This window comes from Saccopteryx bilineata, chromosome 2 (genome assembly GCF_036850765.1).
Source record: "Saccopteryx bilineata isolate mSacBil1 chromosome 2, mSacBil1_pri_phased_curated, whole genome shotgun sequence".
NCBI lineage: Eukaryota > Metazoa > Chordata > Mammalia > Chiroptera > Emballonuridae > Saccopteryx > Saccopteryx bilineata.
The window spans coordinates 290968280-290983676 of record NC_089491.1 but is presented as its reverse complement, the minus strand read 5'-3'; the positions used below and the strand labels follow the sequence as shown (position 1 = coordinate 290983676).

At 41.5% G+C, this 15397-nt stretch overlaps 1 protein-coding gene across 1 annotated transcript in view; it reads right to left on the bottom strand.

Annotated features, from left to right (window-relative positions):
* Window positions 1-15397, bottom strand: part of LAMC1 (laminin subunit gamma 1) — a 131788-nt gene that overhangs the window by 38504 nt on the left and 77887 nt on the right. Inside the window, exons 2-3 of the mRNA XM_066261309.1 lie at window positions 14741-15045; window positions 1603-1733 (exon numbers count right to left, since the gene is read on the bottom strand). Of these exons, the coding sequence (XP_066117406.1) occupies window positions 1603-1733; window positions 14741-15045 (436 nt within the window). The remainder of the gene's footprint in view (window positions 1-1602; window positions 1734-14740; window positions 15046-15397) is intronic.

Here is a 15397-nt window from a genome sequence, read left to right as displayed (position 1 = left end):
TAGCAATCAGTTGCACAGCATCAACTACCACTTAGAAATACACCCAAACACTTCTGAAATGCGTACAGCAGAACTGGGATGAGTCACAAATTTCTATCTCCAGTTTTCATGTCTCTCCAAAACTCCTTGACTGCGGCATAAATGTCAATGTCCTCCATGACCTACAATTACTTTTACACATCTACAACTAAACTCATCATCTCCCCAAGTGAGCTCCTCCTCTGCCTCCTTCACTTTGTTCATGGTCCCACCATTCTCATTACTAAAGCTTACAATCCTCTTTGACTAAATTCTGATAATTTTTCCTTCACGATGAAGTGCGTCTAAATGTTTCTTTCTATTCTATTGTCACCACCCTAAAGTCAGGTATTTGTCACCTATCACCTAGCTGATACAACATCATAACAAGAATAGAAATTCTTTGGATGTCTGGCATTTGATTCCTGGTCAGGGCACACAGGAGAAGTGACCATTTGTTTCTCCACGTCTCCCCCTCTTCCTTCTCTCTTTGTATCTCTCTCTTCTCCTCCCACAGCCATGGCTCAGTTTAAGCAAGTTGGCCCCGGGTGCTGAGCATGGCACCATGGCCTCCGCCTGAGGCACTAAAATAGCTTGGTTGCGGAGCAACAGAGCAACGGCCCCAAATGGACAGAACACTGGCTCCATAGGAGACTTGCTGGGTGGATCCTGGTCAAGGCACATGTGGGAGTCTGTCTCTGCCTCCCACTTCTCACTTAAGAAAACCAAAACGATAAAAATTCTCTTAAGCATATTCTATTAAACAAACTCATACATACATACCCACAACTAATCTTCCTAATCCATTGTTTTGATATTATAGCTCTACTGCAAAAACGACATGATTTCTCATTGGTGATAGTTCCTATCAACTTTCACTGAGCATCAATCCATACCAAGAACACTACATATAAAAATAATGTTTCTGCTCTTGAGGCCTCATAGTTTCACATAGGGGAGGTAAGTCCAAGATTCCTTCCTGCTGGGTAAGGTCTCTGGCTACTAAAATATCTCTCTGGTTTACAATTCTACAAATCACAGAAGACATTTTCCTTATATCCAGTAGGTTTCTACTTTCCCAACTCTAAACTTCTGTTAAGGACATGCCCATCTCCTGTACTCAACCCAGGCACCCTCCCCACTCACTCAAATCCTGCCTGTTCTTCAAGACCCCGCTTGAAGCCCATCTGCCTCTCTAGCCTCAGAATTCTGTAGTATTCTCTGGCATATAGAATCTTTTTATCTAAAACATGGGACTATACTAGTATTTAATTTTTCACATATTACACATTGCCTGTGCCATTCGTTTGTAGGCTCCTAGAAGGTCAAGTTCTTCTCAGTAGAGAAGACTTTATGTTAGTCTTACACTTCTTCAGTACTTCACAGTGCCTAATATAGAGCTTTGCACTTAGAATTCACTAAGTGTGTTGATTTGACAAGATTTTAGAAAACCTAATTCCTTTGTTTTCATGATAATGAGGTCTAACAACATTATTAATACAGTTGTAAACTGTTGCTACATTCACTTCTACACCAAAGCGCCAATCACTTTCAAAGTGTTAAATATTATATATGTTTACTTACCTACCACCTACGGCAAAATCAGAGATTGCATAATAATAGGACTTGAGAACTTTGGGGTCATTAAACACTTCATCTCCAAAAGTGTTCAGGCGATTGAGAGTCACTCGGATGTCAGTGGCTGTTACCCATTCCTGGGAGGAAACAAAAACAAAAAAAAGGAAAAATAGGTAAATGGCACTGAAGAGACATCAATGTGACAAAATTTCCTAAATGGTTCATGTATCATTTCCCTCTTTGAGCATTAAATCTACAGTAGTACTCAATGGTTCCTTTAATTTCTTAATATTTTTCTCTTTCTTGACTCTTCCTTTCTTTGATCTAAGTTGTTACTCAGAGTCCCCCATAGCAGAAATACTAGTTCCTTCATAGGCTATTGAGAAGCTTAAATGAAATACACTTCTAAATGCCTGACATACATTAGGTAGTCGACACACACGTCCCTTCTCTCTACCCTGTGCCCACACCCCAAATCAAGTCAGAGATATAAGCACAGAGCTCATGTGACATCAGACTTGTACAAGGTATGCTGGTCCCCGTCTCCGCCTGCCCATCTGGTACCATCTTTTTCTCCCTCCATACCCAAACCACTATGACAGATCTGGGAGAGACACCCAAGTACAAGCAATAAATCATTACAGTGGCCTGAACCAATCAGTCTGTCATTGCTTTGACCCTCCACACAATGTCACATCTCTGTGAGGCCTTCCCTGGCCACCCTATCTAAAGCTGCCCCCACCCCCCAAGCTCCCTATTCTCCTTCCCTATTTTATTTATATTGTCTGTTTCTGCCCCATCTCCACCAAACTGTAAGCCCCCCAAGAGTAGGAATGTGTTTTGTTCACTGCAGTTTCCCTCACACAGCAGGTGTCGGAATAACATCTGCGGAGCCAATGAACAAATCTAAAGAAATCACACCAAAATGGCAGAGGATAAAAGTGCAGGTTGTCTGTCCAGTTTTCCTCTAGGTTTTATGAGATTGGCACGCTCATCATAAATGCCCTTTCACTGAGACAACATTAGGCAGATGCACATCCATGGTAGACTGTTACCATAAAAATGCCAACAAATGGCCCTGGCCGGTTGGCTCAGTGGTGGAGCGTCGGCCTGGCGTGCAGAAGTCTCGGGTTCGATTCCCGGCCAGGGCACACAGGAGAAGCGCCTATCTGCTTCTCCACCCCTCCCCCTCTCCTTCCTCTCTGCCTCTCTCTTCCCCTCCCGCAGCCGAGGCTCCATTGGAGCAAAGATGGCCCGGGTGCTGGGGATGGCTCCTTGGCCTCTGCCCCAGGCGCTGGAGTGGCTCTGGTCGCAACAGAGCGACGCCCCGGAGGGGCATAGCATCGCCCCTGGTGGGCAGAGCATCGCCCCCTGGTGGGCAGAGCGTCGCCCCCTGGTGGGCGTGCCGGGTGGATCCCGGTCGGGCGCATGCGGGAGTCTGTCTGTCTCTCCCCGTTTCCAGCTTCAGAAAAATACAAAAAAAAAAAAATGCCAACAAATCATGACGGCCAGCATCCACACCCTTTCCACTGATGCTGGACTTGGGCTTATGATGTGCTTTAGCTGAGGGGACCTCAGCTAATGTGACATGACAGAGGCTTGATGAGCACTTGTGCACTGGGACTTGTCCTCTTGGAGTGATTACACCACCACGTGAAGAAGTCTTGTCTGGCTTCCTTGAGGATGGAAGACCAGAGAGAGAGAGAGAAAGAGAAAGCCAGCTCTCAGCTCATCAGCCAGTGAGCGAGCCCAGGGCAACACAGAATCAAAGAGCAGTATGGTATTTCCCCATGAATAAGACGCACCTTAACTTTGGGGCCTGAAACTTGAAAAAAAAAAAAGTTTGAAAATGTGGGAAATGCAAGTAAAAAAATGTACAATAATGAGCACAAAAATAAGTGCGAAAAAGTGGAAAGTGCAAACAAAAAATCTACAACCACTGCAGAAGACGCACCCCGTTTTTTTTGTTGTTGTTGTTTTTTTACATGTTTTCTAATGGGTCCTGGAGCAGGTGAGGGTTAATTAGCAGGAGTTGGTCCAATTCATAATCACATATCAGTGAGAGGCTCTCTCTTCTTGCCAAATCACCCAAAAATCCTGGATAACCCCAACTTCAGAGAGAGATCAGATAACTCATTGCCCATATGTAAACTACTCAGACATAAAATTGTTTTATTTTTATTTTTTTTATTTATTATTAATTTTAATGGGGTGACATTGATAAATCAGGATATGGTACATATGTTTAGAGAAAATATCTCCAGGTTATGTTGACATTTCATTATGTTGCACACCCCTCACCGAAAGTCAAATTGTCCTCCATCATCTTCTATCTGGTTTTCTTTGTGCCCCTCCCCTCCCCCCACCTCCTCCCTCTCTTCCCCCAGCCCCATTACCATCACGCTCTTGTCCATGTCTCTGAGTCTCATTCTTATGTCCCATCTATGTATGGAATCATATAGTTCTTAGTTTTTTCTGATTTACTTATTTCACTCAGTGTAAAGTTATCAAGGTCCATCCATGTTGTTGTAAATGATCTGATGTCATCATTTCTTATGGCTGAGTAGTATTCCATAGTATATATGCACCAAAGCTTTTTAATCCACTCATCCACTGACAGACACTTGGGCTGTTTCCAGATCTTCACTATTGTGAACAATGCTGCCATAAACATGGGAGTGCATTTCTCCTTTTGTAATAGTGCTATGGTGTTCTTAGGGTACATTCCTAAGAGTGGGATAGCTGGGTCAAAAGGCAGTTCGATTTTTATTTTTATTTTTATTTTATTTTTTTGTGTTTTTCTGAAGCTGGAAACGGGGAGAGACAGTCAGACAGACTCCCGCATGCGCCCGACCGGGATCCACCCGGCATGCCCTCCAGGGGCGACGCTCTGCCCACCAGGGGGCGATGCTCTGCCCCTCTGGAGCGTCGCTCTGCCGCGACCAGAGCCACTCTAGTGCCTGGGGCAGAGGCCAAGGAGCCATCCCCAGCTCCCGGGCCATCTTTGCTCCAATGGAGCCTTGGCTGTGGGAGGGGAAGAGAGAGACAGAGAGGAAGGAGGTGGGGGTGGAGAAGCAAATGCGCGCTTCTCCTATGTGCCCTGGCCGGGAATCGAACCCGGGTCCCGCACATGCCAGGCTGACGCTCTACCGCTAAGCCAACCGGCCAGGGCCAATTTTTAATTTTTTGAGGAATCTCCACTGTTTTCCACAGTGGCTGCACCAGTCTGCATTCCCACCAGCAGTGCAGGAGGGTTCCCTTTTCTCCACATCCTCACCAGCACTTATTCTATGTTGTTTTGTTGATGAGCACCATTCTTACTGGTGTGAGGTGATATCTCATTGTGGTTTTAATTTGCATTTCTCTAATGATTAGTGATGTTGAACATTTTTTCATATGCCTATTGGCCATCTGTATGTCCTCTTTGGAGAAGTGTCTATTCATTTCTTTTGCCCATTTTTTGATTGAATTGTTTGTCTTACTGGTGTTGAGTTTTACAAGTTCTTTATAAATTTTGGTTATTAACCCCTTATCAGACGTATTGTCGAATATGCTCTCCCACTGTGTAGTTTGTCTTTTTATTCTGTTCTTATTGTCTTTAGCTGTGCAAAAGCTTTTTAGTTTGATTTAGTCCCATTTGTTTATCTTGTCTTTTATTTCACTTGCCCATGGAGATAAATTGGCAAATATATTGCTGCGAGAGATGTCAGAGACCTTACTGCCTATGTTTTCTTCTAAGTGCTTATGGTTTCACAGCTTACATTTAGGTCTTTTATCCATTTTGAGTTTATTTTTGTGAATCGTGTAAGTTGGTGGTCTAGTTTCATTTTTTTGCAGGTAGATGTCCAATTTTCCCAACACCATTTATTAAAGAGGCTGTCTTTACTCCATTGTATGCTCTTACCTCCTTTGTCAAATATCAATTGTCTATAAAGGTGTGGGTTTATTTCTGGGTTCTCTGTTCTGTGCCTGTTGTTATGCCAGTACCAGGCTGTTTTGAGTACAATGGCATGGCCTTGTAGTATAACTTGATATTGGGAAGTGTGATACCTCCCACTTTATTCTTCCTTTTCAAGATTGCTGAGGCTATTCATGTTCTTTTTTGGTTCCACATAAATTTTTGGAATATGTGTTCTATATCTTTGAAGTATCTCATTGGTATTGCATTAAATTTATAAATTGCTTTGGGTAATATAGACATTTTAATGATGTGTATTCTTCCTAACCATGAGCACGGTATATGCTTCCACTTGTTTGTATCTTCCTTGATTTCTTTTATCAATGTTTTATAATTTTCCGAGTACAAGTCTTTTTTTTTATTTTTTTATTTTTTTTTTTTATTTTATTAAATTTAATGCAGTGACATTGATAAATCAGGGTACATTTGTTGAGAGAAAATATCTCTAGATTATTTTGACATTTGATTGTGCTGTATACCCCTCCCGCAAAGTTAGATTGTCTTCTGTCACCTTCTATCTGGTTTTCTTTATGCCCCTCCCCTCCCCTAACCCCTCTCTCCTTCTTCTCCCCATCCCCCCTCCCCCAACCCCCCCGCCCCTGTTGCCATCACATTCTTGTTCATGTCTCTGAGTCTCATTTTTATGTCCCTTCTATGTATGGATTCATCTCAGTTTTTTTTTTCTGATTTACTTATTTCACTCCGTATAATGTTATCAAGGTCCATCCATGTTATTGTAAATGATCCGATGTCATCATTTCTTATGGCTGAGTAGTATTCCATAGTATATATGTACCAAAGTTTTTTAATCCACTCGTCCTCTGATGGACACTTGGGCTGTTTCCAGATCTTCGCTATTGTGAACAATGCTGCCACAAACATGCGGGTGCATTTCTCCTTTTCGAGCCCTTCTATGGTGTCCTTGGGGTATATTCCTAAAAGTGGGATAGCTGGGTCAAAAGGCAGTTCGATTTTCAGTTTTTTGAGGAATCTCCATACTGTTTTCCACAGTGGCTGCACCAGTCTGCATTCCCACCAGCAGTGCAGAAGGGTTCCCTTTTCTCCACATCCTCGCCAGCACTTATTCTGTGTTGTTTTGTTGATAAGCGCCATTCTGACTGGTGTAAGGTGATATCTCATTGTGGTTTTAATTTGCATTTCTCTAATGATTAGTGATGTTGAGCATTTTTTCATATGCCTATTGGCCATCTGTATGTCCTCTTTGGAGAAGTGTCTATTCATCTCTTTTGCCCATTTCTGGATTGGGTTGTTTGTCTTCCTGGTGTTGAGTTTTGCAAGTTCTTTATAAATTTTGGTTATTAACCCCTTATCAGACGTATTGTCAAATATGTTCTCCCATTGTGTAGTTTGTCTTTTTATTCTGTTCTTGTTGTCTTTAGCTGTGCAAAAGCTTTTTAGTTTGATATAGTCCCATTTGTTTATCCTGTCTTTTATTTCACTTCCCCGTGGAGATAAATCAGCAAATATATTGCTCCGAGAGATGTCGGAGAGCTTACTGCCTATGTTTTCTTCTAAGATGCTTATGGTTTCACGGCCTACATTCAAGTCTTTTATCCATTTTGAGTTTATTTTTGTGAGTGGTGTAAGCTGGTGATCTAGTTTCATTTTTTTGCAGGTAGCTGTCCAATTTTCCCAACACCATTTGTTAAAGAGGCTGTCTTTACTCCATTGTATTTCCTTACCTCCTTTGTCAAATATCAGTTGTCCATAAAACTGTGGGTTTATTTCTGGGTTCTCTGTTCTATTCCATTGATCTATATGCCTGTTCTTATGCCAGTACCAGGCTGTTTTGAGCACAATGGCCTTGTAGTATAACTTGATATCAGGAAGTGTGATACCTCCCACTTTATTCTTCTTTTTTAAGATTGCTGAGGCTATTCGTGTCCTTTTTTGGTTCCATATAAATTTTTGGAATATGTGTTCTATATCTTTGAAGTATGTCATTGGTATTTTCATTGGTATTGCATTGAATTTATAAATTGCTTTGGGTAATATAGACATTTTAATGATGTTTATTCTTCCTAACCATGAGCACGGTATATGCTTCCACTTGTTTGTATCTTCCTTGATTTCTTTTATCAATGTTTTGTAATTTGCCGAGTACAAGTCTTTAGTCTCCTTGGTTAAGTTTACTCCTAGGTACTTTATTTTTTTGGTTGTAATTGTGAAGGGGATTGTTTCCTTAATTTCTCTTTCTGACTGTTCATTGTTGGTGTATAAAAATGCTTCTGATTTCTGAGTATTGATTTTATATCCTGCCACTTTGCTGAATTTATTTATCAGGTCCAGTAGTTTTTTGACTGAGACTTTAGGGTTTTCTATATACAATATCATATCATCTGCAAATAATGATAGTTTTACTTCTTCTTTTCCAACTTGAATGCCTTTTATTTCTTCTTCTTGTCTGATTGCTGTGGCTAGGACTTCCAGGACTATGTTAAATAAGAGTGGTGAAAGGGGGCACCCCTGCCTTGTTCCTGATCTTAAGGGTATTGCTTTTAATTTTTTCCCATTGAGTATGATGTTGGCTGTGGGTTTCTCATAGATGGCTTTTATCATGTTGAGGTATGTTCCCTGTATTCCCACTTTGCTGAGAGTTTTGATCATGAATGGGTGCTGGATTTTATCAAATGCTTTTTCTGCATCTATTGAAATTATCATATGGTTTTTCTCCTTCTTTTTGTTTATGTGATGAATCACATTGATTGATTTACGAATATTGTACCAGCCTTGCCTCCCCAGAATAAATCCCACTTGATCATGGTGTATGATTTTTTCCATGTATTGCTGGATCCGGTTTGCTAATATTTTGTTGAGGATTTTAGCATCTATATTCATCAGAGATATTGGCCTATAATTTTCTTTCTTTGTGTTGTCTTTGCCTGGTTTTGGAGTCAGAATTATGCTCGCCTCATAAAAGGAGTTTGGAAGTCTTCCTTCCTCTTGAATTTTTTGAAATAGTTTGAGAAGGATAGGAGTTAGTTCTTCTTTGAATATTTGGTAGAATTCCGTTGTGAAGCCATCGGGCCCCGGACTTTTCTTTGTTGGGAGTTTTTTGATAACTGTTTCGATCTCCTTTGGTGTAATCGGTCTGTTTAAGTTTTCTGATTCTTCCAGATTGATTTTTGGAAGATTGTATGTTTCAAGGAATTTGTCCATTTCATCTAGGTTGTCTAGTTTTTTGGCATACAGTTCTTCATAGTATTTTCTTACAATATTTTGTATTTCTGTTGTGTCAGTTGTTATTTCTCCTCTCTCATTTCTAATTTTATTTATTTGAATCCTCTCTCTCTTTTTCTTGGTGAGTCTACTTAAAGGTTCATCAATCTTGTTTACCTTTTCAAAGAACCAGCTTCTAGTTTCATTGATCCTCTGTATTGTTTCTTTAGCCTCTATGTCATTTATTTCTGCTCTGATCTTTATTATTTCCTTCCTTCTACTACATTTGGGCTTTACTTGCTGTTCTTTTTCTAATTCTTTTAGATGCAGGGTTAAGTTGTTTATTTGAGCTTTTTCTAGCTTCTGAAAGTGTGCCTGTAGTGCTATGAACTTCCCTCTCAGCACTGCTTTCGCTGTGTCCCATAAATTTTGAGTTGTTGTATGCTCATTGTCATTCGTTTCTAGGAATTTCTTTATTTCTTCTTTGATCTCATTCTTAATCCATTCATTATTTAACAACCTGCTATTTAGTTTCCATGTGTTTGAGAATTTTTGAGCTTTTCTGCTGTGATTCATTTCTAGTTTCATGCCGTTGTGATCGGAGAAAGTGCTTGATATGATTTCAGTCTTCTTAAATTTGTTGAGAGCACTTTTGTGCCCTAACATGTGGTCTATCCTAGAGAATGTACCATGAGCACTTGAAAAGAATGTATATTCTGCTGCTTTAGGGTGAAAGGTTCTGAAGATATCTATTAAATCGAGTTGATCTAGTGTTTCCAATAAGTCTGTTGTTTCTTTGTTAATTTTCTTTCTTGAGGATCTATCTAGTGATGTTAGTGGGGTATTGAAATCCCCTACTATTATAGTATTGCTGTTGATCTCGCCCTTTAAATCCATCAAAGTCTGTTTTATATATTTGGGTGCTCCTATATTAGGTGCATAGATATTTATAATAGTTATATCTTCCTGTTGGATTACTCCCTTTATCATTATGTAGTGGCCTTCTTTATCTCTTACTATATCCTTTGTTTTAAAGTCCAATTTGTCTGATATAAGTATTGCTACCCCAGCTTTTTTTTCATTTCCATTTGCATGAAACATTTTTTTCCATCCTTTTACCTTCAATCTGTGTGTGTCTTTTGTTCTAAGGTGTGTCTCTTGTAGACAACATATGTACGGGTCCTGTTTTCTTATCCACGCAGCTACCCTATGTCTTTTGATTGGATCATTTAATCCATTTACATTTAAGGTTATTATTGATATGTAGTTGTTTATTGCCATTTTCTTCTTTAAAGGTGTATTCCTTTTTTTTTTTTTCTGTATTCTTTTCCCACTTTATCTGTTTACACCAGGCCCCTTAATATTTCCTGCAGCATTGGTTTGGTTGTAATGAATTCCTTGAGTTGTTCTTTGTCTGGGAAGCTTTTTATTTCTCCTTCAATTTTAAATGATAGCCTTGCTGGATAAAGTAGTCTTGGTTGTAGGTTCTTGTTCTGCATTACTTTGAATATTTCTTGCCATTCCCTTCTGGCCTCAAGTGTTTCTGTTGAGAAGTCAGATGTCATCCTTATGGGGGCTCCTTTGTAGGTGATAACTTTTTTTTCTCTTGCAGCTTTTAATATTTTCTCTTTATCGCTTAGCTTTGGTATTTTAATTATGATGTGTCTTGGTGTAGGTTTCTTTGGGTTTCTCTTTAATGGAGTCCTCTGTGCTTCTTGGATTTGTGAGAGTTTCTCTTGCATTAATTTAGGGAAGTTTTCAGCTATGATATGATTGAACAAAGTCTCTATCCCTTGTTCTTTTTCTTCTTCTTCAGGAACCCCTATGATGCGGATGTTATTTCTCTTCATGTTGTCACAGAGCTCTCTAAGAGTTTCCTCTGACTTTTTGAGTCTTTTTTCTCTTTTCTTTTCTGCTTTCATGCCTTCATTCCAGTTGTCTTCTAACTCGCTGATTCGATCCTCTGCTGTATTTATCCTGTTTTTAATTCCTTCCATTGTGGTCTTTATTTCTGATATTGTATTTGTCGTCTCCAACTGATTCTTTTTTATACTTGCTATTTCTTTATTTAGGTTCTCAAACTCCCCCTCCATTGTTGTTCTAAGATCCCTAAGCATCCTTACAATCATTATTTTGAACTCCGCATCTGGAAGTTTGATTATTTCCATATCACTCAGTTCATCTCTCGAAAGTGTCTCTTGTGGTTTCATTTGGATTGCACTCCTTTGTTTTCTCATCTTCTTCTTCTTTTTTTTTTATTTGTAGAGTTGATTGAGTCTAGGCTTGGTGTTGTCTGCCTCCAGTTTTCCGTTGTGTTATTTTTAGGTCTTCGTGGGTTTGTATCAGCTATTATTTGTAATCCACTTTCGGATTTGGGCAGCTTTGAAGTCTTGATTTGTTTGTTTTCTTAACAGGTGATAGTCTTGTTAACTGATCTCAGCAGGGGGCTTCCTTGAAACTGTATCCAGGAATGCTGTGGGTGTAACCTGAGATGCTGAAGGTCTCTTCCACCAACTAATCTCACTGGGGGCAGGGTTTTTTCTCAGCTTCAGTAGGGGGAGGTGTATCTCAGATCTCCATGGAGACCTGAGTTACTGCCCCTCCTCCCCACTTCTTGTTTTCAGCTGTGTCTTGTTGTGCTGATTGGAGCTGGATAGATGTCCGGAGATCTCTGATCCGGAAGCACTTCAGCTCTGTTTTGTGAAAGGTTCAGTCCCTCCCCCAGCTATGGCCGCCTCCAGCACGAATGAGTCAGCTTTTTTATTTCGTTTCTTGCATACTTAGCCCCTCACAGTCTGTCCCTCTCCCTGTCTTTTCCACTTGGGAGATAAGCTGGTCTTTTCAACCCACCTTGCTCCCTGGTCGCCAGGTAAGTGGCTGTGAGCAGTAGTTTCTGCTCTTTTTCCTCTGTGAAATCCTCTCTGGGCTCTCAGCCTCACCCCCCTCCTTCCCTTCCTGTAAGCAGAGGAGATTCAGGCACTCCTTACCAGGATTATTGTGGCTTCCTCTTTGCTCCTTGGTTTTTGAGAGCTGTTCTTGCAGTTCAGTGTTGATTTTTCATGCTGATTTTTTCTAAATTGATTTGTATTCCAGTTTGGTGTTGAGAGCTGGGCGTCTGTGCATCCGCCTACTCCGCTGCCATCTTCTCTCCCGAGTACAAGTCTTTAATCTCCTTGGTTAAATTTACTCCTAGGTACTTTATTTTTTTTGGTTACAATAGTGAAGGGGATTGTTTCCTTAATTTCTCTTTCTGACAGTTCCTTGTTGGTGATGCACTCAGTTTTTAGACCCCAAATTTTTCAAAAAAAACTGTGCATCTTATACATGGGGAAATATGGTAATAAACTATGGTTTTCTAACAGCATTATGTTTGGGGTGGTGTGTTTACTTGTCACCACCCAAAGACACGGTTTCCATTTCAAGTCGCCCGCGGAGGCTGAACCTCAGAGTCACCCACGGAGATGGAGACGTAACAGGCAAGTGCAGGCTGTGGGCGTCCGTGCCCTCCCAAGGTTCCGCACGAGACCGGGAAGCACACCCTGATTAAGAGCCACTGCTTCAACCGTGCCAAACACCTGGCGGCTAGAACAACACCGAGCTCAGAAGAGCTCATCTCCACCAAGCCTCTGAGTATAATTAGAAAGGAGAAGAGATGATGATTTCACCGCATCCAAACTTGGCACTCCAATAACAACTCCCACTCACGGCCACAACGGTAGGATAGGAATCTTTTAGTCGTCTGTAATGTAAATAGCTAAACGTATCTCTGTGTTTCATGCTCGTTGTGTCTTTTGCTGCCCTCACCTTTATCACGGCTCTCCCGAATAAAAGCTTCTCAAGGGCTGAATCTAAGTCTTTTTTTTTTTTTCATAGTGGGGACCTTCAAAAGAGCAGGTTCTGGAGCCAGACTTTCTAGGTTTTGAATCCCAGCTGGGCCACTTAAAGCTGTTTGATTTGGGGCAAGTTATTTTACCCTTTCTGGGCCTCTGATTCTTCATCCGTAAAATGGAGATAATAAAAGCATCTACTTTATAAAGATATCACAAGGGTTAATTGAGTTAATATATCTAGTATCTTTAAAGGGGTTTAGAACAATGCTTGTCACGTTGTGGAATGTTATAGTAAATACTGTAATAAATGCTAATTATAATTCTAAATCAATGTGTAAGCAGTAACATTCACATCCAATGAAACCAGGAAGGGCCTCGTCTCCCCGTCAGGAGGTCACAGCTCCTGGAAGGCGGCACAGGAAACGGTAAGGAGAGGCCTCTCTCCTCATTGTCAGAGCAGCTGAAAGTCAAATCTGTTAACCCCCCCCCCCCAAACACACACCCTTAGGCAATAGGATCTCAGAGCCAGAGCTCTTGCATCCAGAGACACATAATTAACGTTTCTGCATCGTGATGCCAACTGATCAAGTCCACTACCGACGCCCATAGACGTTTTACCACATGAAGACTCGTGAGTTCCTGCGAATAAGAGTAGCAAACATCAGAATTCCTATAGCTGGCAAAACGGCTTCAAGACAGGCTGACAGGCATATAGTTAGTGAAGGGACTAGAAAACCAGTCACAACATTGCATCACTGCTTTTTCCTACCAACTGTGCTGTTGTCTCTCCGGGACAATGAAACACAGTAATCTGTGTGGGAAGAAACAAAGCCAGCAAATGTTTGCTGGATCAACTTAAAGAGCACGTGAAGATCACTTCTCTCCTAGGCGTGCAGTCTCTTGCCTTTCATCCATCAGAGTCAGCTAGTCTTCCTGCCATTGACTTTGAACACCTCTTATTGCCAGTGTGGGAAACATTCTGAAAGACCACTGCAAACAGATTCATCGCTCACTTTAACCTCAGAGTCTATCGAAATCAAGATTTATAACCTCCTGGCCAGCAGCTCACAGAAATATGATGGAAAGGGAGAAGTGGACTCACAGAGAAAAAGTCTTTTGCCACTGTCCAAAACCATACAACCAAATTAGAAAAAAAGCATCTTGAACATCATAAATTTCAGAAAGAAAGAATGAGAAGACAAAAAAGCATGAAGCCCCCATGCCAAATGGGGGATTCCCTATGGAGAAATCACAACAGCTTTTCATGGACCGTACACAGCATCTGCAAGCCTGCACCCAGTATTTCTCGTCTTAGTTGATTAATATTTCTCGTCTCAGTTCATTTAGATGTCAGCTTCTGCCACATGGCAGAAGTGTCTCCAATTCTGCATCAGTGTGCTGAGTACAGCATGAGGCTCACTGGTCTCCCCACGATCAAACAACAAAACCATAATAAAAATTCACAGAAATCTAAGCAATACGGAAAGATTTCATATTATAGAAGATAAGGAATGTGTACACAGAGTTCACGAGAAAAAAGAAATCTATTGTAAAATAGGGAAATGTTTCTATGACAATGCTTGAGTACCACACCAGGGTACCGAAATGTACATCCTGTCACCAATACCAGTGCTTGCAGGCGATTTGGAGCTCCCATGACTGACAACAGTGCCAGATGAGCCCGATCAGAATTCCCTTGCATGCTAATGAAGGAAGGTGGCATCTCTAACTCGCCTGTTTTAGATGTTCCCTCTTGCTAATAAAATATTTTTCATTTTGTCCAATCAAAGAAGAAAGGATGAAAGAAAACTGGGTAGATTAGTTCAAATACCCCCTTGAAAAGGTCAGAAGCAAAATGTTCCCACTTGAAGGACAAACACTAAAGTTAAAATTGTCCAAGTTTTAAAAAAAAATTTGTAAAGTTTATATAACCCAGGATACGCCTGCAATGCAAGAGAACAAACATCATCGGGGAACGGGAACACAACTGCTTTCCTCTCCCGAGCAACAGGACACCGAGAGCGGAATGAAGTCCAGCTGTCTGTCCGCCGGAGCACAGTCACCTCGTGCCCTTGACCTCACAAGGTGGACCACAGGCCCCCATCACCACGACCTTCCTCATCCCGCACACGGACGACCCAATGGCGCCCAAGCCAGCCTCTGGGCGCCCGCCTACCTGCAGCACAGGGCTATTGTCAAAGTTGTAGGCACTGGGTCTTCCTTCCAGGGTAGAAAAGGCCACGTTGCCCCCGGTGAGAGGGGAAATGTCACTGAACTCATCCGTGCACAAGGCCTGCTGCTCGTCCTCCCCCGTCCGAATGAAGCCGCGATTGGCCTTGAAGTAGGTGTTCTCGCAGGAGCCACTGTAGTGCTGGTACGGGACCCAGGGCCCGTCCTCCCGCGTGCGCTTGTAGATGGCGAAGCTCTCCGGCCGGCTGGTGTGGAACTTGAGGCGCACATACGTGATGTCAAAAGCTTTCCCTGTGGGACAAACACAGCCAAGTTCACACGTCACCTACGAAGCCAGGAAACCCCCTCTATTCCCAATTTGCTTTGGAACTTGACAGAGAAAAAAGGTATACAAACCACCCTGTGCACACGAGACTGAGAAGGTTCCAGAACACAGAATACACTGGCTGGCTGACAGGCTATTCTAAACCTGGAACAGTGCACGTTTCCCACAGAAATGACAAGTTATAGTTGTGTTACTAAGTTTGCTCATAAAAGATTTGTGATGTGGGTTGTTTGCTTGCCACAAAAACTGTAGCATTTATCAGTCCTGTACTTCTGTTAAAAATAAACTTGAATTAAAAAAGTACATTTATTCTTAATG